The sequence below is a fragment of the Columba livia genome, chromosome 3 (genome assembly GCF_036013475.1).
Source record: "Columba livia isolate bColLiv1 breed racing homer chromosome 3, bColLiv1.pat.W.v2, whole genome shotgun sequence".
Lineage (NCBI taxonomy): Eukaryota > Metazoa > Chordata > Aves > Columbiformes > Columbidae > Columba > Columba livia.
The window spans coordinates 115,551,653-115,578,946 of NC_088604.1; the positions used below are offsets into that span (position 1 = coordinate 115,551,653).

General features: G+C 37.2%; 1 protein-coding gene across 2 annotated transcripts in view; it reads left to right on the plus strand.

The window, feature by feature from the left end:
- The window catches only part of ESF1 (ESF1 nucleolar pre-rRNA processing protein homolog), a 30,797-nt gene extending 4,933 nt beyond the window's left edge, over nucleotides 1-25,864 (plus strand). For both annotated transcript variants that reach the window (XM_065059845.1, XM_005510693.4), the window contains exons 6-14: nucleotides 1,388-1,540; nucleotides 2,917-3,031; nucleotides 3,982-4,120; nucleotides 10,208-10,369; nucleotides 17,815-17,936; nucleotides 18,343-18,433; nucleotides 23,309-23,376; nucleotides 24,236-24,382; nucleotides 24,942-25,864. In XM_065059845.1, coding sequence (XP_064915917.1) covers nucleotides 1,388-1,540; nucleotides 2,917-3,031; nucleotides 3,982-4,120; nucleotides 10,208-10,369; nucleotides 17,815-17,936; nucleotides 18,343-18,433; nucleotides 23,309-23,376; nucleotides 24,236-24,382; nucleotides 24,942-25,241 — 1,297 coding nt within the window. In that variant the 3' untranslated portion in view covers nucleotides 25,242-25,864. The remainder of the gene's footprint in view (nucleotides 1-1,387; nucleotides 1,541-2,916; nucleotides 3,032-3,981; nucleotides 4,121-10,207; nucleotides 10,370-17,814; nucleotides 17,937-18,342; nucleotides 18,434-23,308; nucleotides 23,377-24,235; nucleotides 24,383-24,941) is intronic.
- Nucleotides 25,865-27,294: the final 1,430 nt, after the last annotated feature.

Here is a 27,294-nt window from a genome sequence, read left to right on the forward strand (position 1 = left end):
TCAATGCATTGAATAAATGCATTATAATGAAACTTGAGAAAATTTGCTTGCTGATAACTGAGTTCCAAATTGGTATTATATAGCTGATTCGAACAAAAAATTGAACAAATGTGTGGAGAGCTTAACATAGCATTTCTCCTCTACAAGTTGCCATTCATGCAGTAAACTCCCTTTTTTGCTTACTGTCGAAATTTTTATCTGCATAACCAACAGGGACCTTAACTTAGGCCAAGAATTCCCAGGCTGAGATTTCTTGAATGCCACCAGCAGCAGCCCTGCCTTACTAGGCTGAGCTCTCCAGGCCTATTGTTGTCCAGGCTTCTTCAGGCATGTTGGTTTTTGTTTTGTTTTGGGTTTGTGTTGTTTTTTTCTTTTTGTTCTGCTTGGAGGTCTTGTCTATATGGAACTTGAGAGGTTTTGCTTTTATATTTTTCCAGAATTTCCAGATGTTTGGCAGCCTGACTGGGGCCACTTTTGGATAATACATCCCTCTAGACTGTCCTATGTTTGAAAAATCTTGATGATTCTAAAATAAGTATTTGAAGAAAGTCTCTAGTGCATCAGGGAATTGTATGATGAACACAGAGTGCGTGCTGAAGTCAGCTGCACTGTGTACGCCAAGGTGCATCCTGAAGTGTTCCAGAGAGTGGATTCTAGAAATTCTGGAATACAACAAACAGAAGCCCAAATACCCCAGAGATTCCTCAGTGGTACCTGTGTACGCACCCTTTAAATCCATGGGGCAGGACCTCAGCCCTGCGATCTCTCTCTTGCACCCTTCCACCAATTCATCCACTTCCCAGTCTCTTTTCTGCTTTGCTTTTGCTGACGTTTTCTATGACACCACCACCCGTGCGACCCGAGTTAGTATCCCAATTCTTTTTCTCACGTGTACCACTTTCTCACTCATCACTCCTATACTGCCTTGCTCTAGCATGAGGATCTTTCCTTACGGTCTCCTGGTTACTCTTACAGTTCTTAACATGTACCCTGACTTATGTATGAACATCCTTTTCATCAACCTTGTTAAAAGCCAGGATAATTGCAAAACAGCTAGATAGGAACTACTAAATGCTACTTTCTCTGGCCTACAGAGAGGCAGACGGAGACACTACTCTACGACCTGCACAGGGACTCTAACCTCAGAATGCCTGTGGGAAGCACAGTCAGATAAAGTGTAGACTTAATAAAACTGTGTGAATTTGTCTTTTTACTTGAGTAAAGCTGAGTAGATACTGGTGGAACTTCATGCTGTTTAACATCTAATCATATTATAAGATTTGGAGAGTGTTTGGTGCCTGTTTTTAATGAGTTGAATTAAAATATTTTGCAAATGAAAAGTTGTTAAAGTCAGCTCACTTGATTGTGCTGTTTCCCACTTTTGCAGGCTTTATAGGGAAAAACTGCGAGAGTATCAATTTAAGCGACTGAAATACTTCTATGCAGTGGTAGAATGTGATTCTCCTGAAACAGCCAATAAGATTTATGAGGAATGTGATGGACTGGAATTTGAAAGTAGCTGTTCTTTCATAGACCTGAGGTAACTCCAGCGGTGGCTTTATTATATATTGGGCTGGGGAGGAGAGGGAGAATTAAAGCCAATTTAAAATAATTTGGAGTAAACTATATTGTCTTTATCCTGTAACCAAAGTGAGATATGTAAATAAATTAGGCATCCAGTGAGTTCTTAAGTTTCCCTTTGATTCTTTTTTTCTTCTTTTTGAGCATTTTTACTGGTCACATGTTCTGGTTGTATCTTCAACCTTTTTGTACAATTAAGTGGTAGGATTTAGAAAACAAAACAATTTAGTGTTGCTCGTCCCATCTCCCGCCATGGGTCCGGAAGTGGCTTTTTTTCAGGATTGCAGGGCAAGAATATTGCTGCAGTTGTCATGAAGCTGCAGTAGATTACTATGCCAGCCCCTACAAATGAGCTGGAAGCTGTAATATTTCTAAAGTCACGTTTGGGAAAGAAAGAATTTTAAATTATAGTTGTGCTCATTATTAATATTTCCTTTTGTTACCAAAAAGCCTTCTAGTCTGAGCAGAAGTTAGTAAATCATAAGTACTGACAGAAGCTGGCTTTGTCTGCTGGGGCCTGTGTCATGGGCACTCTTGGAAATCAGTGAAAGATAACTGGTTTTCTTTGAATTATTTTCTAGAGGAGCTTAATTCATTTGCTTTGAACTGTTGTGGAGAAGATGATCTCTGCCAAATGAACGTGTAATGTTTCATGCTTTTAAACCTAGAGAGATAATGTTTTACAACAGCCACAGCTGTTTAAAATTCTCCAATGCTTTTTGTAGGCTTCTACTTTGTTATATTTTAACGATGAATAGTATTCATCATGGTATATTTACAATGATTAAAAAAGTTATTTCTCATACAGTGCACTGTATTTCTCATACAGTGCACATATTCTAAAATATATTTGACTCCATCATTATATGTGACTTTGGTCTTTTAAACATTTTTTCCCTACTAATTGTAATGTTAATGACGTACCAGGCTTTCCTGAAGTGTGTTCCATTTTTTAATTTATCTGATCCCAAATTCTATTTTATTCACTCTTTCTTCTGAATTTTTAACACTAAGCTTTCTGAAAAGATGATTCGTAAAACAAACAACGAAACACCTAAAAAACCACCCCTGACCCTGCCAATACCAGACTGAAATTCATTTACTTTACCTCACCAGCATGGTGAGATTATATGTCAACAACCTGTGGAATAGCTGTGCAGAAGCCCGAGAGTTAATCTCCTATGTGTGGAGTACTTGTCCTTTTATTTCCTTTCAGGCTTATGAACTTTTAGCAAATTCTTTCGTGTTGATGTACCATGCTCATGAAAAGCTTAGTGTTTATACTGTGCTATTCCAGTGTATTTGAATAATAACATGCTTTATGTTTTATTTAAGATTTATTCCAGATAATGTTACATTTGATGATAAGCCAAAAGATGAAGCCTCAGAAGTGAACGTAGCTGCATATAAGCCAAAGTACTTCACATCTGCAGCTATGGGGACATCAAAGGTATCTTTACAATGTTTTTGTAACGTTTTTCTGATTTGTTTAGTTTTGTTGTCAAGCTATGAATTAGATAAGTAGTGGGGAAAAAGAACCCTGATTATCTCCACCATTTCGAAATAAAGACATCAAACGTATTAAAAATGTAAGCATGTTACAGAGCTACAAGTTGCAACCCCATAAATAAGATCAAGTTTTGGATTTTAAAAGAAATTTGGCTTCTTTGTTACAAATTAAGTACTATATTTTGACCTCATTATGCTTCTATTACAAGTTGCACATGGAATTACTTTGTTATTCACAGTTAAATCATCTAATTTGCCTAAAATGGGCATTTGTGTGTAGCTCAAGAGCCTTTTTAGTGGTGGTGCTGGGCTTGAACAGCTGCTTTCCCTCCTTGCAGCTCTTCATTCCTACTCTCTTATGTGACAGCCAAAACTTTCATCTGGCCATGAAGTGAACCGTATTGGAGAAGTGATTAGTTGAGAAATAAGTCATTTTTCAGTCAGATTTGTCTCATCTTTTGGTTGAGGGTGCCGTTGTGCAAGCGCTTTCATTGTCCCTGTTGCAATCCGTGCGTGATTCCAGGAATGAGTTAGTGCTGGAGGAGGAAAGGAGAAGAGTTGGCTGCTTCGGCATCAGTGTCTGCTGCTGCAAAGGAAATGTGGCTTACGGAGATCTCGTGTTGTGTGACCTGCTGTTACAGAATCCTTCACTGCATGAGCAGAATTTTTCATTCTTTCACTCCTTGAAACTCATTGTAGAACAAATTCCTAGAAGTTGTAATTAAATTTATTTTGGTAAATGGTTATTATAGCTAATTGATGTAGAGAACATTAGTAACAGGTTTATGTTACTGCTTAAATGGAAGGTATCAAGTAATTTTCCCTAAACAGACAGTTACAATGTTTAATTTTAGTGTTTCAGCTTCTACAAGTGGCGTTCTTATTTTTAAGGTAGAAATCACATGGGATGAGACAGATCACGAACGAGTGACGTCACTCAGCAGAACTTTTAACAAAGATGAACTTCTTGACATGGATTTTCAAGCTTACTTGGCTTCGTCTAGTGAAGAAGAGGAAGAACAGCAGCAAGGTACTTGCTTTAATAAGTGCTGTCCACAAAGTCATTAGCTGCAGTGGTCTGAACACAAGTTATTTGAATGTGTAAATTCTGTATCTTTAGAAAATGCTTTGTAAGTCATCTTTTACAGGGACAATATTATGCTTATTGTAGAAAAGCTGTGCTTAGGTTCTACTATGAAAATAACCTAACTTTCCTCCAGAGCTAAACATCTCCAAAAGTGACACTTTTTGTGTGTGACCCAAAGGTGGAGGGAAATTGGTGGTGAGCACGTTAGTATTTTTTTGTTTGCTCTTTTCAATTATGAAATAAATGGATTGATGACAGAACACTAAGAGATGCTAAAAATGCTTTTTAAGATTGGTAGGTTAGGCTTGTTAACATGGAAGCTGTAGAGTTCTTGAAATTTACTGGAACTCAACATTTGTTTTTCTTTATTTCTTCTTTTGTTTGTTGGAGCTAAATACACATTTCCAGTCTTCTTTACACATGACAATAAGACACATGTACTAGTTTTTAAAATGATATCTCTAAAGCCGCTGTTGAGATAATTACACAACCCCTATTCTGATTCTCCAAATAAATAATATCACTAGCACGACCCCAAAATTACTACGTTCTTTTTGAAAACAAAGTACATTAGCTGAATTTGAAGTTACAGCTTACTTAGATTTGTTAGTGAGAGTTTGACTTAGGCATTATCACCCTAGCCTTAAAACAGCTTTCCAGTTTCCATTTCTGTTCTGCAAGATGTCTTTACCTGGTGTAATTAATGTTTGATTAAGTATTATGGTTGTAATGTGAGTGATTTCAAGTAGCAAGATCCCAGTCATGGCATATTTTCTTTATTGTTGGTATGATAAATCTGTTAAAGTTGTTTTTCCTCGTACATCTGAGTGATTTATGTAGAAAATGTGGTAGCTATTCTGTTGATTCAGTGCTGAATGAAGATCTGCTGCCTTTCTGTAGAAGTCTGAGTAACACTAATCAAAAATTGCCAAATGGTAGGTGATTAGGAGTTACCCTAATGTTTAAGCCCCTGAATAGCTGCTTTCTGAATTAGGAGCTTGCACCTCTGAGTGTAAAAGAATTTTTTCTTCTTCTTTTCTTTTATCCCTCTCTTCCTTTTTTTTCAGGATACCTTGGCATTTCTTTGTCAAGTTTGACAATACCTACTTTAGTCTCTGCGTTTCTGAGATTAAATTATTTTCAATAGAACTGGAGGTGCTTCTTTTTCAGATGAAAAGTCCTAGTTTGACATGTGAAGTGGTTAATGACTAAAAGAGTTAGGTATGATGCTCACTGTGGAAATCTATTTGTGGGTTAATATAGTTGTGTGTTCTCTTCATTGCCCTCTATACACCTACTAAAGTCTCTGCAGGGCAAGGAGAGACTGAAGAAGCTGCGCTAAGACTCTGCTTGTTGGGGTGGCCTAGACAGGGTCAATTACCTTGCTTGTTTACGCTCTAAAATTCAATCTTCTTGAATAGTATATAGCCTAAGTTGCAAGGCAAAGAGAATGTCATTAAACCTTAGCCAGGTCTTTCAAACAGATGTTAAAATTGATTTATACTGCGTTAAAGCACGTTGTTGAGTCGGAGATGAGTTTGGAGCGTGCAAAAGGACATTACAGATTTTTCCAGTTATACAGTTGGGAAATCTTCTGGCAGCAAACTCAGCTTGGCAATATCTTGGCAGGGTTAATGTCCGTTTGTTTCTTGTCTTACATAAAAACACACTTAGGAACTGCACCTTTGTGAGCTTTATTTTCTCTGGTAATGCTTAGTAAAGTATCTGAATGGGAGCAGTAGATGCAGGGGAAAGCATTTCCATCTTACAGCATCTGTAAGTGGCCAACATTTCTGAAATTTTAAAAAGTAAACTTCCATTGCTGGGAAGGAAAATAAATTGACCTTAACTAATCTCGTCACACTAATAAATTTTAAACCTGGAACTGTCTAGATTGTAATGATGTTTTGAAAAATCAGTTATTAATAGATGAATTATGTTGCCATTTCTTCAGTATGTTCTTGACCTTTTATCCATGCAGTTAATGTGATAGAAAATAGGATTCCATCTGACAGGATTCCGTCCAGCGGAATTATGTGCAATGGGACAAAATGGGCAATGAACAAATGGGAGAAATCAATGTCAGCTGTTTGAATGGAAAAGTCGCATTGTGATAAGACGGAAAAAATGTTCTGGACTTTTTTTAAAAAAACTTATTAAAATGTTTTATTTATAAACAGGTTTTTGTTGGCCCAACCTAATATGTTTTTAATGGAATTTTTAGAATTAAAATATGCATGTCATGAATGTGAGTATTACTATTATACAACAGTTTTGTAATGTCAAGTATTTCAGTGACCTGGTATGTTGTGGTTCAGAGCATGCAGTATCTCCTTTACGTGGCTTCTGAATTTTCTGTTACTTGGATGCCTTTGTTCCAGTGAGGAAGTGTTTGTGGTGTGCATCAAATCCAGTCCAGCCCAAAATTGCGATTTTGACCACAAGCACCAATGACTTAGTGTATGGCATTTTAAATGGTGCTTCAAATTAAGCATTATGGTTTTTATGACTAAGCTTTTATTCTAATTTTTGTTATCTTTGCAAGAGCAACATCTTTTCTGCTGTTCTACTTCACAGAGCCACACAGAATACCTGAATAGACTGTATGACAAAATACTTTGATCAGTGTATTTTTAAGTAGCTGTCCCTGATGGTGGAATCATAGGATATCCTGAGTGGGAAGGGGCCCTCAAGGATCATTGAGTCCAAGTCCTGACTCCGCACAGGGCAACTTAAAACTTCACAAGTGTAGAGAAACAAAATGTAGTTGTTGGGAAAGAGGAGTTGCTGGGTGGAGTCGGACTTTTGTAAATAACGCTGCTAACCTTATTTTTACTGATCAATGTCAAATAAAATCAGACCATTTATTAAATCTTTTTACAATTTTGAAATCTATTTGGTGCAATTATTGCATGACAGTACAGTCCTTCATGCTGTCTTAAAAATGAACAGTATTCATATGTGTTTATATTTGCTAGAACTATTATGGAAAGCTAAGAAGTGGAAGGTGACAGAGGTAGAACATGCAATTATTTAATATTGTCCCTGAATCCAGTGGGTATTTATAAAATGCATTAAACAGGATATTATTGGAGTTGGTTTCTATTCCTTATTCCTGTGTAGCTGCTTTGGATGTTCCCAGGCATCACTGCTGCTTCAACAGTAACAAAGATCTGACTTTTTAGAGTATTTCTGTTGGCTTAGTTGTGGTGTGTTGTTAACGTATTTCCTAAGGAAATAAGCTAGCAAGAGGAGTTAGCAGTTTATGATTTAGCCAAACTTGTGTGGAATTCCATGGGACAGAAAAGAAATACCACAACCTGGTTATTTCCTTTTCTGTGAAGCATCAGGAGCTTGACACAAGTGACGCAGGTGTTGGAGACATTTCTAAAGCACGTTTGCAGGAGCTTTTGTCTTGGGTTGGTGTGGTGTTTAATGAAAACCAGAAGGTGTTTGGAAGGCCAGGAACAAGAGTCATCTCCACTTTTCTTTCTGAAAAGTTCATACAAGCTGCTGGAGGTGTCCAGTAACATAGACTTGAAGAACACATCTGTGTGTGCTTTTGCAGGCCAGTGTCCCCCTACTCAGAAATGACTCAACTGGGGCCAGCTCTAATTGCAAGTGTGTTAATCTTGGCTCTAGGAATGTATAGTCACCTCTCGTGTGCAGCCAGGTGCTTAAAGGCTGCAAAAAAACCCAAATGTAGTGCTTCCCATTCATTTATTGCTATCTGTTTGAATTATCTTCTAGTATGTCTTCTGCATAAAAATCTTTTACAAAAAGATGTCTGCCGTGATACCTTTGAATAAGTGTATTTTGATTACCTTGGATTCAAAAATTTGTCCTTTTGTATAATCATTTGGACGAACTAATGGGATTTGCACAACTTCTTGTTCAGAGAGTGCTGAGAATGTGGGAAAGCGGGGTTAAAACCCATAGTTTTGGTTCACGCTATTTTCTGGTTCAAGACTGAGCTCAACAACTTGAGTTTTTCATATGCTGTAGTACAATGCAATAACCTCCATCTCAGACTTGTTTCCGGAACGCTGGAGTGTAGAGCTTTTTATTTTTCATTCTGTGGTTCTACATGCATAGTAGGGATTTTTTGTGTCTGTCTGAATTAGAGTAACTGCCCTGGGTAGAACTGGGACATTTAGTGCATTTTTATGGTATGAGCATCAGCGTGCAGATCAGTAGCTGAATTTTCTGGTGTGCCGTTACATCATGAGGGAGAATTTTATATCTTTCCATCTTTAAAAGAAACTCAGTTTTGCAGCAGACCTCTTGTCAAATGTTGTTTGTTACAATTTTTCGACTCTCTTTAGTTTTGTAAGATCGAGTTTAAAAAGAAAAGACGAATCATTTCCTCAGCCATTTTAAGATAATCTTCTTAAACTAAGAATATGATCTCTTCAAAACACTGTAATTACAAGAAGATAATCTCAGCTGACAGCAATTGAGACTCGGCATTTTTAAATATTGTTAATTAGAGCTATTGAAAACAAACCCTATGAACTATTGTATCAGAATGTTTCTGACCTGCCTCAGGATTTTAACTTTTTTTTCATTATTCTTTTAGCACTTCTGTTACTACCCTCCTTTGAAAATGTTAAGAATGTGCTTGTATTTTATACTGTAAACTTCATCAGCCTTTGCCCTTTTCTCCTTCACAGTTTAAGCTTTTTTCTCTTAATTGTATTTCTCTTGTAGTGCAGCTGTTAATGCACCAGTGTGTTTTGTTTGTGTGTTTAGTTCAAAAAGTCTTTGAACAAGCTATTGGCAGAAAGCATTACTGCCTTAATATCCATCCAAAAGTGGTTCCTCATGTTGTGCATTACAGCATGATACTTGAAAGCTGGTGACAAGGTTATTTGAACTCTGAACAAACTTGGAGAACATAGTCAGCTCATTTTCCTTTCTTACAGCTGTTGTCAAGTATTATTTGCTTACAGAATGAAAAGGCTCTTAAGGACTTTTTGAAGGTGATGTTGAGCATTTGATGAAAGAAATGCATGTTTTCTCTCAATGAGAAAGTAAGACAATATGCGTTGCTGCTTAAATTTCTCCTAGCAATCTTAACAAAAGTGGTCATAAATACAAATCAGTAGCCCTTACTTGTCCAGGAAGAAAAAAACAACAGAATGGCTCATTTTTCTTTTTAGCCTTGAAAACCAAAAGCCTTTTGCTAGCTGCATGAGCAGATGCTTTCCTCTTAGATCGCAGCTACCGATGAGGAGAGTGGAAAAGCAGCTGCAGTGGACTGAACAGTAAAGATTTCTGCTCCCAGCCAACAACCAGCTCCGTGCGGTGATGGGATATGAAAGAGAACAACAGTGTCACACCTCAGGTTTAACCAAAGACCAGAGATCACTCTGTTAACTTGAATCTGCGGTCTGTCTCTCTAGACACTGGTTATTCATTCCGTGCTACTTGGTATTGTAGGAAGCACGGTGCTACTGCTAAACCAGAGAAAAAGAAAAAAGGAGCCTGCCAATCCTAGTTTTCTACGGTTCAAGGAGCTGCAGCATCTTTAAAGCCTTAAAAAAGCCTGTTCTTTCTAAAACACTTGTGTGAAAGGTTATTGTAAGTCACATTGTAGTTCTGTTTTTCTGAAAAAAAGGAAGAAGAAAACCTCTTTCCATCTTGTTTAATTTGTTAAATCAGGTTAAGGCATTGAACAATTATCTCTGTTACAGGTTTATTTGTTAAAATGTCTTTTCAAAATGCCTTACACAACTATTTTTTTGAGATTTAGGCGCTACTCTTCTGAAAGGGACTCTGAAACTAATAATTGTAAAATGCAGTAAAGGGTGCTGTGTCAAATCATGATTTCCTTTGCTGGACAATTTTTCTTTTGTCTTTTCAGATGTTATTTTTATTTCATGTAAGTAGGAGAATTTTAAAACTGGGCAATAATAGATGCAAGTTTTTTAGGAACAATGTATGTGCCTTAGGTGTGTTTCCTAAACATTAACTTCAATTGATTACTTTCTTACGTCTGTCTTTGATATCTTTGCTCTCTCTTTCTAGGTGGTGATGTAGCCCATGAAATAGAAGATGACAAACCCAGGAAAAGCCAGAAAGATGATGAAGAACAAATCGCCAAGTACAGAGAACTTTTGCAAAGTATCCAAGAAAAAGAGAAAAAACAGGAAGAAAAGGATATAGGAATGGAGATTAAATGGGTTCCAGGTAAGCTATACTTTTTCTTCTACTAACTTGCAGGATATGAAGTATTAGCGTTCTGGTAGGAATATAGTGTAAGGTGTCAGATTTATGCTAGTAGAAACTGTTGTTTTCTTTCCATAAATTGAAATCCAGTTTGATTACAATGAGGTAAATAATTAATTTGACTGAACTCAGTTCCTCAGCTGTAAGCTTATCTTTGTTACTTTTTATTTTTTGCCAGGTTTTTTTGGTGCTTTGCTTTTTCATTCATCCCTTTATAGATTTTCTTGAATAAAATTCATGTTTTTACCATAGAGTCGTAAAACATACCTACGATTTTAAAAATGACAACCAGTATGATTTAGAAACGTAGCTTAAAATTAGAGGAGAATGGTTTTAAAATCTGGCCTCCATAATGCTGAAGACGAAGGGGAACAGAGAAGGGTGAAGCTTGACCTTCCAGTGAGACTCCTCTGTGGGAAAGCAAGCTACCAGGAAGAAATCCCAGCTACCAGGGGTATTTAAGTGTATTTAGTGACATCCAGATTTTCATCTGGAGATAGAGCATATAGCATCCCGGCAGAATTCATCCTGAGATCTGAAAACCAATGTCTGTTTTTTTCCTTTATGATGAAAAGGCAGCCACACTGATCTTTTTTTTCCCGTTCTCTTTATTTATTTTTTAAATGTGTATTTTTTATTTATGGGTGCGTGCTTTCCACAAGATACAATGAGCCAGTTAAACAACTCGCTACATCCACAAAGGGTTTTCACTGTGGCCTCTCCTCCTTGATCCTGGCTCAGAGCCCATCCTGACTGCCTGTACAAGCCCTGGCACTTGTTAGATCTCTTTGCCAGCTTAATTTCCTTCGCTAAGAAAATGACAGAATTATTCTGGAAAAGAAGAAAAAATCTGGATCTTTTCCACTGAGTTAGTCAGTCAAATAGGCAAATGGAAGCATGTAGGGAATGCTCAGGGGGTTGAATTATGCAGTCCAAGGGCTGCGGAAATGGGCCATTACTTTTTTGGTTGCTGTGTTGGCTCGGTAGGTATAAGGACCCAGCCTGATCTGATCCTGTAAATACTGAGACCAGAGACATAATAGAATCCAGCCCTTTCACCAGTGATGTGTTAATTCCAGCTAGGAATACATATCTAATTATACGTTTTACACTCATATTGTTCTGAATTCACTCTGGTAGCTTCTGTTGAATGTAAATGCTCCCTTTAAAAATCTTGTTCTGGTCTGTACTGAGTCACTGAGATGGATTGAACTGAATTGAATAGTTTTATTCCTCGTTCTCGATAAGAACTATATTCGAAAGCATACACTGCCATTAAAAATAATTGTCTGTTTTCAGTCGTGCTTATACAATTCCAATAATTTCTAGCAAGAATTCTCCTAAAACTTAAGAGAAACCACATATTGTGCAGGACAGGACAAGTGCTTGCTGACACAGCTGTATCATCATGTTTTACTTCATCGGGCCACACTGTGTCAGTATTCGCATTCTTGATGTTGCTCACTTAGTAGCTTTGATTCGTTGTGCCACAGAGCATTCAACACAAATGAGTTTTCATACATAGGTAGCTGTTGTAAGATTTTTACAAAGACTGGTTGTTTCCACCTTTCAGACTGAAGGTGGATACCACAGTCAACAATTGTTGCTGGAAATGGGCTCTGTATTTATAATATATAGGCCAGGCATTGTGTAAACAGCTAGAGAAACTACTATTTTTGGTGTTGGTTTGGAAAACATGTTTGGGGTTTTATTTGTTATACAGTCTGTCTTTCGAAGAATCTTGAAAATAGTATGAGTGAAATTCTGTTAAAAAAAGGTCTAGGACTCTAGAGCAAACCATTCATTGGAGGAGATGGAAGTAGTTTTAAGAGAAACTAAAGGAAACTTTGTTTAGTCTCTCTTGCACAGGGAGAGCAATAAGTTTTCTGAAAGGTTCTGCCTCTTAAAGCTGTGCCTTGCGTGTTACAAGTAAATTATATTAGTGTTTAGAAACTGTAGTACAGATGGAATCCAGTTCCTTGCAACTGAACTTGACTTTAGAAAATGGGATGTGTTTGGTATTATATCTGGTCCCAGCCCTTCCTTACCGCACCTTGTTGTGGGTCTCCCAGGGGAGACCTCATCTGTATCCTCATCTCTATTGAGAGAGGGATGGGAAAAAGCAAAACACAACACAAACAAACCAACAACAAACCCAACACACACCTATCCTCCTAACCATGGCTGACTCTATCTAGAGTCAATTTTATGTCTGTGCACTGGGTCAGATTTGTTCATCTAGTGACGGGTTGGATGTGCACGTGTGCACAGTTTATTTTACATTGGTAGTTTATAGTATTTGCTGTGAGTTTAGCAGCTCTGATTTTGCAGCATGTGTTAATGTTTCCTCATTTCTTATTCGGAAAAAGTTGAAGTATTATCAAAGAGCAGAGGTTCTGGAAATCACAGATGTGTTCACTTCTTTGCTACTTGGCCTGTTCCCCTCCATGAGGTCAGTCAACACCACTACCAGCTCTTATCCCCTGAAATATGGTTTTCTCCAAAAAATTTTCTCCAAATTTTTTTTTCTTGAACAATTGTGCTTATTTAAATTCCAAAACAATTTCATTATGTTCAGTTGGGGAATTCAAAAATAGTTTTGTCTTACGACTCCTTAGTTTTTTCAGAACTAGTTTATGTCTGTTGAAGTGTTTTTATTATCAAGATCTGCCTTAATCTGTTTGACTTATTGCAAAATCTTTTTCCTGACCCAATATTTAATATAAAGAGAGTTACAACAGTTAAATCTAGGAACCTTTTCAACTGAAAGGCAGAGATTTGCCTTAGTTTAAAAATTTGAGTTTTGGCACAAATATTTACACATGGTTATAGAAAGCATACTTTGTGAATGATTCAGTTATTCTTGAATCAAAATAGTTTTAAATAAACCACAGTGCCAGCAAAAATAAATTAGATGTAGTTCCAACTCTCTTTGGTCTGTTTCTTTTAGGCACAAAATCAGTGTTATATTTAAACATCCATCTGTTTTCTTAATCACATCTGATTTGAGCAACAATTACTATGCATCATTATCCAGCTCCCAAACCTCCCTTTAGAAGGTGAAGAAGGAGAAGATCACAACTGCATTTCTTGATGCTATTCAGCAGTTTTTCACACAGATTTGTTTTTAATTGTACTTAATTCTTCATTTGGGAAGAATAAGATGTAAATATTTAGCTAGGCATGAAGGAAACTTTAACATTTGTTTTCATCACAGGTAGAATAGCTGGCAGTCAGGTCTCTGTAAAGTGTGTAGTGAACCCCAGCTGTATGTTGTTACAGATTATATGGAGCACAAAAAATGCTCATAATGGAATATATATACCTCAATCTATATCACTGCTTAGTGTGTTCTCCACACTTGACATCTTGGCTGCTGAGGGTGGTGGGCTTTTTTCAGGCAGTTCTACTATGTTAGGAACACTCTTCAGATGTCTTGTCTTCAGGGGTGACAAATTCTGATGTTATCAGAATATTTCTGTTTGCCATTCCTTTTAGCTTCTGCAACACGGTGATTTATTTTTCTGGTATTATGTGCAAGATGACCTTGCTCATTTAGATTTCCTGAAAAAAAGAGAAGGATCATCTTAGCTTCTAATAATTGTGACACTTGCATCCCACAAGTTTTCAAAACTAAGTGTTTAGAGGAGTACAAATTCTGGCCCGCCCACCTTCCCTCACTGTCCCACCTGTCCCAGTCTGAGAAGCGACATACTGGCATTTGTTATAGCATTTATCACACTTTCCATCCTTTATCTCGGTATGATTTGGTTGTATGTTAATATAGAAGACCATTTTCCCCTCTTTTTCTGGCCCCTATTTGTGGAGATTACATAAGCCTAGTGTGATTCATTTAAAAAACCCCACATATATAGATAAGGGTATAAATTACCCTTATCTATGGCCAGTTAATAGTTCTACCTCAAGTAGACAATTCCTTTCCCCTTTTGCAATCAAAAGCCTTTTTGACCACTTAAACACACTCTTCTTCTCGGGAAGTGGTCTGGACAGTAGTTTCTAAGCCATTCTAATCTGCGGAGAAACTCTAATGCTTTTCGTGAGACTGCCAGATACCACAAGAAAGGGCTGTATTTTCCTCCAAGTCCTTCTGTGCCAGATGGATCAAATGATTCCATTTTCCAGGCAAATAAATCAGAAATCTTTTAACCTCCTTTGAGATTTTGGGTTTCTCTTTTTCTGGAGATGTGACATATATTTTTTTTTAAATCCAGTATTTATTGTCTTCAGAGACAATCTACAAGGTTGCTACCTGAGCAGCAATTTTTTCCACAAAAATACTGTGAAATAATATCCAAAGTAATATAGTTAAATTTCTGGGAAGCTGACAACTCTTTCATTGTCTTTGGAGAGGAAGAGGTGTACAGCTGGAAAGAACTTATGTTGGAAATAATATTCTTGTTGTATGAGAGGGTTTCTTAGGGGCATGTTTTCAGTGAACCTATGCAATATCTTTATTTTATTGTGGCGCTGCATTTTCTTGCTGGTTTAGTTACCCAGTTTTTGTGGCCGTAACAGTTTGCCACTTACTGTTAATTCTGGCTTCTTCCCAGGGTAGAAGAAGGACCCTTTATCTTTATTTTGCTCTACACTTTTCTTCCTATAAGGCATGGTTTAATATGATTTTAGATCGTGTCCACACTTTGTGTTTCAGACATGTTGTAACCAGCTTTCCAGCCTTTGAATTATTTTTGGAGTGTCGACAAGCGCAAGAACAGGAATTGGTGTTTGCAGTTTTTCAGAAATGTTCTGCCTGCTTTTCTGACGACGGGTAGAACGGTCCATGAAGGCTGCCCATTTTTTTTCCATTATGAACTCTGTTTTTGGTTCCTTGTTACTTAGGAGAGCTGGAAGGAATGATGAGGAGTGGGCACTGGCCAAAGGAGAAATCTGGGAGAAAGAATGGGATCTAAGTCTAGGACATCAGGAGAGGTCTAAGTGTGATTTTTTTTGAGCAATAAAACTAGTATGAGGGGCAGGATTTGGTCAGGAGAGGGCTGGGCTGGGCTGGGGATGTGGGGATGCTGAAGAGAGACGGTTGGGACAAGTAGAATTGGGTAAGAGATGCCAATACTTGGAGGCAGAAGGAAAACATGATTCCTGTACGCTCCCAAGATCTGTCAATCATGTCATAAAGGAGGATGTTAAATATAGGATGCCTGACTCATTTGTTACAGAAGTTTAAAAAGAAAAAGTGTGTAGTGAACGAAGGTAGGAGAAAAATACTTCAGTGCTCAGGCTGTTATCTCCTGCCAGGGAAGTGAATTGTCTTTCTGCCACTGAATTCTGCTCCCGTGGGTTGCAAGGCAAGCGCGTTCATCTCTTTACATCATAAAGTTTTGGTTTTGCAAGTGCCCATCTTGAGAAGAAGGGTTGAAAGTGTATAAGCTGCATCTGAAATCAGTATTTGTCGTCATAACATACAAGTGGTTTGTGATGTAAAGACTTTTGAAAAAGCATTCCTGAATTTTTTTCACCAAAAAATGAAGATTGCTTTTAATTGAAGGTCTTATTCTGGACTTAAATATTCTAGATGTCAAATGGGGATGCTCCAGTAATTTAACTGATTCTTTTTTAAGGTGATGTTTTTGCAGCATTGAATACTGTAATGATACACAATAGAAAACTTCATTCTGTTTTAGAGTAGGTTTCAGTTACGTTTGGTAGTTCTGCTGTGCATTACTACGGTCAGTAACTTAGCTATAAATTAAACAGTAAGACAAAATATTGAGTAGTTAAGTGTTCATGATCTGTAGATCAAACAGTTAAGATCCTCTGGAAAAAGGTAAAATATTATCATATGATCCAAAAAGCTAAATTAAAAGTTAGGACATACTTGTCCATGCAGCTTCAAGTGCTAGACTTTGAAACAGTGGCAGCCTGTCCTAAACTGTGGCATTTAATGGAAACCTACTGAATGCATCCAAGCTTAACTGATCCTGTTATGTGAGAATTATTTAGAGCCAGATATGTTGCAGTTCTATGGGGTTTGCTTTTCTAGGACTCTAGGAAAACTGTCATGCTCTGGAAGTAAAGAGGAAACTTCCTTCAGCCAAGTATGAAGCCACCATTCCCACTGTTGACAGGTTGGGAAATTGAAACTTGAGGGCCTCACTTACAGCAAACCGCTAACAAAAGGACACAGAGGGGGCACAGGTCGGAGTGAATGGTCTAATAGTTACAGTTCCTCACCAAATCTTCGCCTTTGATTTTTCAGGTCATGTCACTGCTAAATTCAAAATTCAAAACTTGATGTGGCCAAGCAAATAAGAGGATAGTTTATTTCTCTTCTATTTTTGATCTTGAGTTAATAACATTTGAACTGGTAATCAGTGATAACAGAAAATATTCTTTCAAATATTGGTTTTGTTTCTTTGAGATGCTGATGTGTTTCAAGGAGTTTATGCCCTTAATCTCTGTTTCTGTTTATCTTAAGCATTGAAGATAGACGTAGGTTTACTGTCATACCAGGTGTGTACTGTTCTTTAATTGTAGATAGTTTTCTGTTGTTAAAGCAGACTGGTACTAAGTAGCTTTAAAAGATTACTTGAAAACTTGTCTAGTTTAACTTAATACATGTCACGTGACATTAGTACATAATGCAAGAAATTATTTGTGGTTTTATTTATGTTTTTCTGTGCTTTTTAGCTAGAAATTTATTTTTACCTTAAACTTATACAAATAATAGCTGCTTCTCTTACAACAATGGATGAAAAATACACTGGTCATCAGAGATGCTGCAGTATTGTCAGAGTGTGATCACAGAGAAAGAGTTTCAGCAATAGAGATGATATTAACATATATAGCAACTATATATAGCAACTTTATCATGGGAGGGAGGCACGCTGATACAGCGACAACCAGATAATATCTATGAGGAACAGAGAGACCAGCTAGAGAGGTTCGAGCCAGCTGTGACATGACCCTGAGCTTCATCTCTTGTACTTTGTTTTGCAACGCAGAAAAAATGGGAATGACTGGACTGTATTTGAGAATCTTAACTAATCACAGTAAGATAGATTACATATAAAAGCTCTGTATATGTCTGTTGGTTATTTTTGTTGTGTTACTCACCCTTAGAAAGGGGCTTGTGTAGATTGCAGAGGGAGACCTTTCTGAAGAATAGCAAGAGTGTTGGGAATCAGATGGCACATAAACAAGCTTTTCTTCTGGCTCTTGTACCATTTATTACTGAAGAAATGTTTTATTTGGAAAAACATATACTATAAACTAATCTTATTTATAAATGTGTTTTAAGCAATATTTGTTGTTTTCACAGACTTGTTAAAGAAAAACTAGACGGTTATTTTACAAAGGAGAAAACAGTTGATTTAAAAAAAACAAATTAATTAATCTCATTTTTTTTTACTTGCTGTTTGTTGTTCTAGGCCTCAAAGAAACTGCTGAAGAAATGGTCAAAAACAGGTTGGAAGGAAAGGATAACCTAACTCCATGGCAAAAGTATCTAGAGAAGAAGAAAGAGAAAAGAATGCTTAAAAAAAAGAGAAAGGTAATGTTTGCATTGGCCACTGGGGGGGGAGTTGTTTGTTTGTTTTTCTTAAGTTGCTGTTACTGTTTGCTTTGGATAAACTAAATACAAAATTGTACAGCTTCCAGTGCTATTGAATGTGCAGCGGTCACTTGTTTGGAAAGACTGAGAGTGCATCATCCAACTTACAGATCCTTGGAATATGTAAATAGTCCTTCTTTAGCTATATTAAAAGCTTTCAATCTGTGAAACCGATTTTAAATCATTGATTTGTCTTTACTAGCGATTTTTAGTATATTCTGGTTTCATGATGTTCGGTATTTCAGTTTTCATCTTCATAGTTACCAACAGAAGAAACATCTGATTCCAGTGAAAGTTAAGTAATAGTTTATATGTTGATTGAAATAACGTCCATGCTTTGTTACAGGCTACTGCTGAGACAGACCAGAGTGAAGATGAAGTTCCATCTGATGTTGATCTCAACGACCCGTATTTTGCTGAAGAACTTAAGAAAACAGGTGGGTCAAGACAGGTGACTTCTGGAATAAATCTACCCTTTCTTTAAATAATGAGCTTTAGAAACAAAGTCAGGCTAGAGTAAATGCAGAGATAGCATGTTCAGAGTGAAATAAAGTTGGTGTCATTTGCCTAAAGTTGCAGGTGATGTTCTTGTAAAATGATGTATATTTTGATATGTGGAATGGTGGGGAACACTATTCTCTTTGCTTTCACCAGAGACCATTATTTAGCCAGTTTCTGGGGACAGCTGTTAGAAAGAAGCTGACCATCTGTTCCCCTAAATATTCCAGAGAAAAGAACTTCATCGCTTTCAAAGCCTGTTTTCTTTTACATAGGAGGAGCCAGATATGGATGGGTCTCTCTGAAGTTTGGGGCAATTACATAAATGTCAAATGTTTTTTGCATCATAACCAAAGTTGTCTTTCAGAAGCAATCAGTTTTGTTTTACCTTAGTCTGATACACATTTTTACTGGTGTACTCTGCCTGCCTGGAAACCCAAACAGTGAAACGTAATATTTTAGGAAACAACTTGTCCATTTTAGATTTTTTGGATAGTTTTTTACAGGCTTTTTAGTCTGATGTTTAAGGTGGCATTTCCTGTGGTAGCAGCAAATTTATTTGTGTATGATTTAGCTGGTTAAAATGTTAAGGAAGGAATAATCAAGAAGTGTGAGTTCCTGGCTTTCCATGCTTTTGGGACCCAAAACCTAAGGGTGGCTCGTACTATGGTATTAAGAAAAAAAGACAATTAAAAAAAAAAAAAGTTATTAAGGAAACAAACAAACGAAGATAAGATAGCAACAGATTTACAAATATCACCAGTTTATTGTTTTGGTTTGTGTTATTTTTTAATATAGCAGTGCAGATCCACGTTCCATTTTAAAAGAGTAAGTTACTTTTAATCTGATACCAGACAGCATAGGCTTCTGTCCTGATTGTTTGAAGATTATATTAGGAGAAAGTAAAGAATTAAAAAACAAAATCTGGACTTCTTTGTATCTTAACCTACTTATGTACATGTCTTAATAGTCTGAAGCACAGAACAGTATGGTAAGTCCTATCCATGTTTTACAGAAAGTATCACAATTGAAGGTGTCATGCAATGCTGTTTTCTGCCATGCTTTCCTGCTGACTTTTGTATATAGGCTGTTTCAGGACTTACTGTAAAGATGCCATTCCTTCCTTCCACCACTTTTTTTGTTACTAGAAGGATTATGTACGTACTTTCGTACTAATGTTTAATGTTTCGGTGTTCTCTGTGGAATCTCTGAAAAAAATGTTATGCAAGAAATTCTTTCTGTCACGGAGGGGCTCAGCAGAGAACAATTGTATCTGCAGATTTTTAAACCTTTTGGTCCATAACACAGCCAACAGGCTTTTAGTGCACGTGGAGTCTTTGGGGGTAGTAAAATAGACATAAAGGTTAAGAAAGTGAAGCTGTTGTCTGCAAGATTACTGATAATCTACAGAGAAGGAGGAGAAAAACAGAATGTGGCTAACTCTGGAGAACTTTGAAAGGAAGAATACAGTCGCTGGCTGCAAGCCAGTTGACATTTGAAGGATGATTACACAGCACAACTTTGCCTGGCTTTCAGCAAGTTTACCCTGAACAGCCTCTGTCTCATAGCTGGGGTTGTTTTTAAGCACAGCGAGCTTATCCAGTTGGGGAAAATGGGTTACGGTCTTCTTTGAAGTAGGTGGTAGCTCTGCCAACTTTGTATTTAGGGTACAGGCAGCAATAACTCGCATGATCATGATTTTTCATAAGCCTTCCACAATTCCCGTGAAAGACTGAAATTTCTCCCTTAAACTGGCTGTCAGATGATCTTAGATTATGCTGAAAAAGGATAGAATATATTTGCAGACGCAGGTGGACCGGAGCAGAAACTGTGAGAACGTCGTAGTATCATTAGGGTTTTGCAGTGGTTTATTTGCTCCCAAACTGAATTCACTTCTTGACTGTAATGTGGATGGGTCTTGTGTAAGTTTGTTTTTCACAAACTGAGGTAACTGAAGGGAAGCAAGAACATCAGGAGCTATTAGCCAAAGGGCCTGATAAATTTGAGTGCCGTGAAAGGAAAACTGGAAGTTATGGCAAGTCTACTCGAGCATGAATTCATCAGGTTTGTCTTTGTTCTTCAAGACTGTTTGTGAAGCTGGCGGTGATTCCTGCTCTGTGGATGCTTCATCCTGGGAGAGCCGAGAGAGAGCAAATTCTTTGTGCTGCGCCCAAAGAGTGTGTGTGCAAATTTGCACTCCTGACATTCATCACAGTGCTTGCCCTGCACAAACTTCTCACATGCGCATCATCCCTTTGTGGCTCTTCAATAGTACCGCAGGCTAAAATGTAAAATGCTGCATATATATGAGCCTTGATGTTGCGTTTCAGAAGCTTGATTCTTGTTTGATGTTGTCAAGAAAAACATGATCTGTCTTTTTCTTTTTTACATTGATGCGCATGCGGTTTCAAAAAGCGCTGTAAAACTTTCATTTGCCTTGGCCAGTTTCAGTCTTTCTGCATTTGTTTCTATGGGCTCTTAGAAAAGGTTCATGTAAGACAGGATGACTTTTGTAGCTTAAACTGTTGGAAGATTAATAGATGAATAGGGTAATTGCTTATTAACACGAGAGCAACATCCTGCTCTTGGAGATCACTGAATAGTTTCAGAACATTTCAGACTATTAAACACAGTTTCTATTGATCTCTCTTTGAGGAAAAGGGCTACGTTAGGTTATTCTAACTCTTATAGGTTCCAAACCATTCGGTGCCTTCTCATGATCTAATTTATGATATATGTGGGAACTGATGGCTTTTTAATGCTGGAAGGTAGCAGCATGACTGCGGGGACATAAGAGGCTGACAGCAAAATCTGTGTATAGTTTTGGGACCGGTACGTGGAAGATACAGGTCTTTGCAAGGCTTTGGAGACTGATTTTCAAGCTGCTGAGTAAGATGAGAGGTCTTGTGAGAGGAGTTTTTAGCCTGGGGTCCGTCTGTGTACAAGTCTCAAAATTCTGATAAGCTTTTACTGTTAGCACTGGAAAGTTGTTGATGTGCAAAATCAATGTTGCAAACTAAATTCTGGAGCTGAATATATGTGGGGAGAGGGACTATGTCAGGAAAAAGAGAAAATTATGTATTTGTGAATTCTGAAACCAAATTATTTTCAGCACAATGCAAAGTTTTTAGCGCTCAGAGTAAACTTCAGGTACCAGATTGTTTTTATTAGCTGCACAGGGTCATAGGAAGAAATAAATAGTTTGATACTAGTGGCTGGTTCACCCCCATATGCAGCAGCAGATGTGTCTGAAGGCATGAAGATCAGCAATGAACAGCTCTGGGTTTCTATATACAGTGAAAGACAAGGAGAGGTGACTTGAGGAGCCCTTCTTTCAGCATTGGGTGGGAAGGCTAAGCCATTTACTGATTTAACTTCTAGAATAATTGTCTCCAGTTTGTATCTCTGTGTCCTGTTTCATCTTCTGTAGTTTATCCAGGTCTGGGAAGAAACAAAATATTTCATAGTTGTTGAAGTCTTACATAAGGCATTTGTTTTTCCCTTCCACACATTAATATAAATTGTGTAGGTTAGGTAACAACATTATATCTGAATCTGATTTTCCTGCATGTTCTGTGGAACTACTAAATCAACAATGTAGTTCTTGAGCTGGTGACATTGCTCATCTGGATAGTTGATTTTTTGGTGGTGGTGGTTTGTTTCTTCTAGAAGTCCTTTTCCAGCTTGGAATTCATTTGGAAATAGTCAAGAGAATAGTCAAGGGAGGAAAAATTGTTCTTGAAGAAGTGTGTCTTGTTCCAGAGTATACTTAGCGATGTAACTCGACATTTTTCTGGCATGTTTGTATTCCTAGTCTGACTACAAATCTGGCTTAACAAAGTGGGGCCAATTAGCTTCCTTAAGAGTACCCTGTAATAAATTGCCTGGGAATCTAATTCCAAACTCAAAGGTCAGAGTATGCGGTTCAGGTCAGGAAAGCTGCTGCTTTCCCTGCTCCTTCCAGACTGAGGTGTGCAGGCCTTCCAAAGAGAATTGTATTCCACAGGATTGCTAAACGGGTCTGTTTTGTTAAAATCTGTGTTTGACTAATGTCTTATGATGTTACTATTCATTATGCCTGTCTAATCAGCGCTGTGCATCTAAAGTAAACTCTAAGAGAGTAAGAAGGCTCCACCAGAAGAATATTCAATTCAGTCTGTTCCAAATCAATCATATTTTCATTCCTGTGATTCTGTTCATGTCTTTTTCACAAGGATTTTTTGCCCTAACATGGCTAACAGCACAATAGGGTCTTTAGCCTTGCATGTAAATTTTTTAAACTGTTTGTCCTTTTTATTGTTCTTCTTTTTGACCGATATATCCCTATTCAGCTGGCAGACTGGATACAGAGAAGAGATGTGCATTTGCTATTTATTCTAAAGTATTTATTGCATTGTCTTCTTAAGAATGAACAATTTGAGAACTGCAGAACACTTCAGTTACATTTATGAGAATATAAACTAATTTATCTTTAAAACGCCCTGGGAGTGGAACAATTTCACATGTCTGCCTGCATTGTTGTAATACTTCTCTCTACTCTCTATGAAAAAATACAGTAAAATCATTTTTTCTGTTATTTTTATTGACTTTTTTATGCCCCTTGAATATTGCTGCCTCCTTAAGGTCAACAATTATTGAGTGGATTTGTATTGCTTTAAGTCTAACTGGTGTTTCTTTTCAGTCTTTTTCTGCATCTGATGTTTAAATATTGATTACAAGAAAGTGAGACACACTTAGAGGTTCTATTCATAGGTAAATGATGCTCTCTTGCATAAGCTCAAATAAATGTGTGCATGTCCTATATTTGCACTTAGGTTTAAAGAAGAAGCCAGAATCAGTTGCAAGTACCTCAGAGGATGAAGATGAAGTTGAAAAACAGAAGGTAAAGTGGTTTAAAATGTTAAGAGCTACAGATGTTGCGTTGCCTGAATTCTGCAAATATTTATATGTTTGTGAGTGGGATTACTGAATTCCATAGGATGGCAATAAAATAAAACTGTAGCATTTTAATAGTGAGAGCTTTTGGAACAAAAACTACCCAAGGAGAATGGTAGAAGGTCCATGCCTTGATGTGTTAAGATCACACCAGGGTATCTTTCTGGAAGGTTCTAGTTGAACCCAGCTCAGCGGCGTCAGGTAACACTGAAATGTAGGGGCACAGAAGCCAAACTGGTTGTGCTGATAGTCTCTCTGCCTTTAAAACTATCCATGTATGTTTGTGTGTTGGGTGTTGCTGAACATTTACTTTTAACATCAGTATGGTATGAAACATTTGTGTGTTCAAACCTTGTCCTGTGGGCTTTTAACCTTGAATGGAATTGTTTGCTATTGCGTGTTTGTTTCTCCTTCTTTCTCAGAACAAGTGAATTGACTAGATTTATTAAATGAATATATGTTAATTTTTTATTTTGCTCTTTAAATATCAATATAAAATGGTATCTGTTTGGGATTTCTAAGTTATGGTGTACAGTTTTCATACTAAATTATTTGTATATTTGAAAGTTGAATGTGGGCATTTGCAATTATTCTATATGTAACAAAAAGCAAATAAACTATTGTATTTAATATTACACCGCAATGTTAAAAGAATGTTGTTATGGATGAAATAACACTGCTCTGACAACCTTATTGCAACTCATTTATATGTATGTAGACTCATACAGGCTTTATTAACAATATGCTATATTTTTCGTAGAAAACTTAATTTCATTGTGTATGTGAACTTTCTTATTTTGTAACAGGCTGAAATGGCCCTGCTTATGATGGATGATGAGGATGATGCCAGAAAACATTTTAATTATAAAAAGATTGTAGAACAACAGAATTTGAGCAAGAAGAAAAAGAAGCTTTTAATGAAAAAGAAAGAATTACTAGAAGATGACTTCCAGGTAATGGTATACTCAGCTAGAACCCTTGTTGATATCCATTATTTCCAGGACAAATTGGGTGGTTTCACATGCGTCTCCTCCCTTTCTCTATCTGAAGGAGAAGTACTAGATCTACTTTATTAGGGAGTTACAGGCTGTTTTCAAAAAGCGAGAAATATTCTGATATGGTGTTGAAGGGAGCAGACTCTGTGTAAGATAACAAGACTCTATTTATGCAAGGCCTTGTACAACTAAAATACTCATTGGTATGTTTGTTCTGATTGATACCACTGCTGCTTTCATTCTCAACAACAAGCCTTTCCTCGGCTTGCCGACAGAGGCGTGGGCGGGATTTGTACAAGCGTTCACTTGTCTGGTTTATTACCAATAATTAATACCAATAGTATCTTCTGGCTCTCTTCTGCACGCTCACTGGGATGTTGTGACTGGAGCAGTTCCAGGGATGATGAACAGTCTCATGAGCTGTGACTCCTTAGGCAGCTCATATTTTATTGTGTTCAAAAGCTTTGCTATCGTGGGTAAAGGTCACTGAAAATAAATACTCCGTTTCTGCCTTCAGGTCGATGTTGCCGATAGAAGATTCCAAGCCATGTTTACTTCTCCCCTGTTTAATTTGGATCCTTCCGATCCAAATTTCAAGAAGACAAAAGCAGTAGAAAAGATCTTGGAAGAGAAAGCTCGGCGAAGAGAAGAAAAGGAGCAAGATCTTCAGGAGACAAGCAAGGGGCAGGAGAACAAGGTGGCGAAGAAAGGAGAGGTCGCTAAGAAAGCCATAGATCCTGCCTTGTCAATGCTCATAAAATCTGTCAAAAATAAAACCGAAGAGTTTCAGGCAAGGAAAAAGCAGAAACTCAAATAACCGAACTTTGTTTTTACTCAGACTTCACTTTAGTCTCAGTTCTTCTAACTGGTAACATGTGTTAAAGGTACTACCCCCTGCTCTGATTCCCATCCACCTAAAACTTCCCAAAAAGTCAATTATGGTGGTGAGGTTTGAAGTAAGTAGAGTAATAATCACTCTTCTACCACAACAAATACTGTTTTGTACTATTATTGAAAAACTACACATTGGAAATAAGCAATTAATGAGTTGGGGGGTAGTTTGTTTTGTATCGTGTCACCTTTTGAAGATAATAAAAGTGCTGAAGATGGCTACAAAACTTCATAATTATGGTTGTATTTATAAATAAGAGGAACACTTCTGTGCAAGTTTATTGCTGAGTGGTCTTAATGTTTTTAATTCCACAGAAGTCTGTAAAGCGTTTCTCTATTGATAAAGAAGGTAGTAACATAACTACAAATTGAAGAAATTTTGTATACAAGGTTTTTGTATATTTTTAAAAGATTACATGTGCTTCATTAATTTCTCCTTTAAATACTTGAAGACTTTTGGATCATAGAACTAATGAATGGAAATATTGCCATTTAGAAGCGTTTCATTAATATATATTGGAAATAAACGGTTTAAATTGGCCTGAAGGACTTTTGGGCACTTAGCTATGTTTTCTTCTGCGCCTAAATGACATTACATCAAAATTCAACTTTTTGCTATTAATATTGCATTCTCATTAATGTGGTTACACATATACAAAGTTTTCCAGCACTGCAAGTGTTGGAAAGGGAAGGGCCAAAGGGAGATCTAGATGATACAATTTTAGAAACCCTGTTGTTTGGTTATGTTGGTATTAGTGCTGGTAATTAAGGTATCAATGGTGCAGGGAAAATACAGTAGGTGGAAAAGGCTCTTTCTTGGCTGGAGTGTGACAATTGATTTGTGTTAAGGGTTGGTTTGGTTTGTTGTTCTGAAGTGTTTGCTGTAGCAGCTCTAATAGAGATACATTGTATCAGAAATGAAAATATTACAAACAATGAGATAAAAGATAATTTGTAAATTTAAAGAAATACCATTAATTTCTAAGGCATTCTACTAATTCAGATAATTCTTTTAAAACAGAGGTTAGAAACTACAGGCAATCAAAACTAGTGTTAATATGAAAGAAATATATGTCGATATGTAAAAGAGATTACGGAGTCCAATGTAGCTCGTGAGAGGCCAAAACGGACCAAGTAATTAAGGAACACAACCTAGAAATGCAGGTGGAGATGATTTTTGCAAGAATGCTTTGCAATGGTGGGCATGAGGAATATTTGCAGACCTCAAACGTTTAAATGTAATTGCTCTTCATAAACATTTGAACATCTCAGATTCGTATTCAAGCAGCTAACAGAAAAAGCTGAGGAGATATTACTGTCTATCATACATAACTTGGATCCAGCTTCTGTGGCTTGTTAGCCTTTCAGGTAATACACCTGGATGCAAACCCACATTTTGTAGTAGGAACTGACCAGCTGTGATGGAGAACAAGGGAAATTTGTCCTGCTGGAAGTGGCAAGAAGCTTCTGAACGTGGCTGTACAGTTGAGACCAGCATAATAATATACAGGAAGCTACAAATTTATAAAGAAGGAAAGACAGACACTTTGGGAAACAGAATTTTCCACCAAGGCAAGTGTTCCTGCTTAAAAGAATGTGAAGTGTCATACAAAAGTGATAAAAGTGTACACATATGCATCTGATACAGACAGTGGATAAGGAGACAAGCTTCTCCCATAATGAGAGATTAAATTAATTTTATGCTAAAATTTGTGGCATGGGAAACTAAGTGGTTGTCTTCAATGCAGTTTCTGAAGACTGGCACCTGTGACATGATTTCCAGGCACTAAGTAGTGATAGCAAGCTGAAAAGGTAAAATTTAGATGTACCATTTATTTGTACAGACTTCTAAGTGTGATTCATTGTATGATTTTTGTATTGTAGGCATACGAAATGCACAAGGGACAGTACCTTGAATGGGATTTAGAGGTTGGATATACTAATGTGATGGAAGGGGAAGCTTTTATGTGTAAAGCATG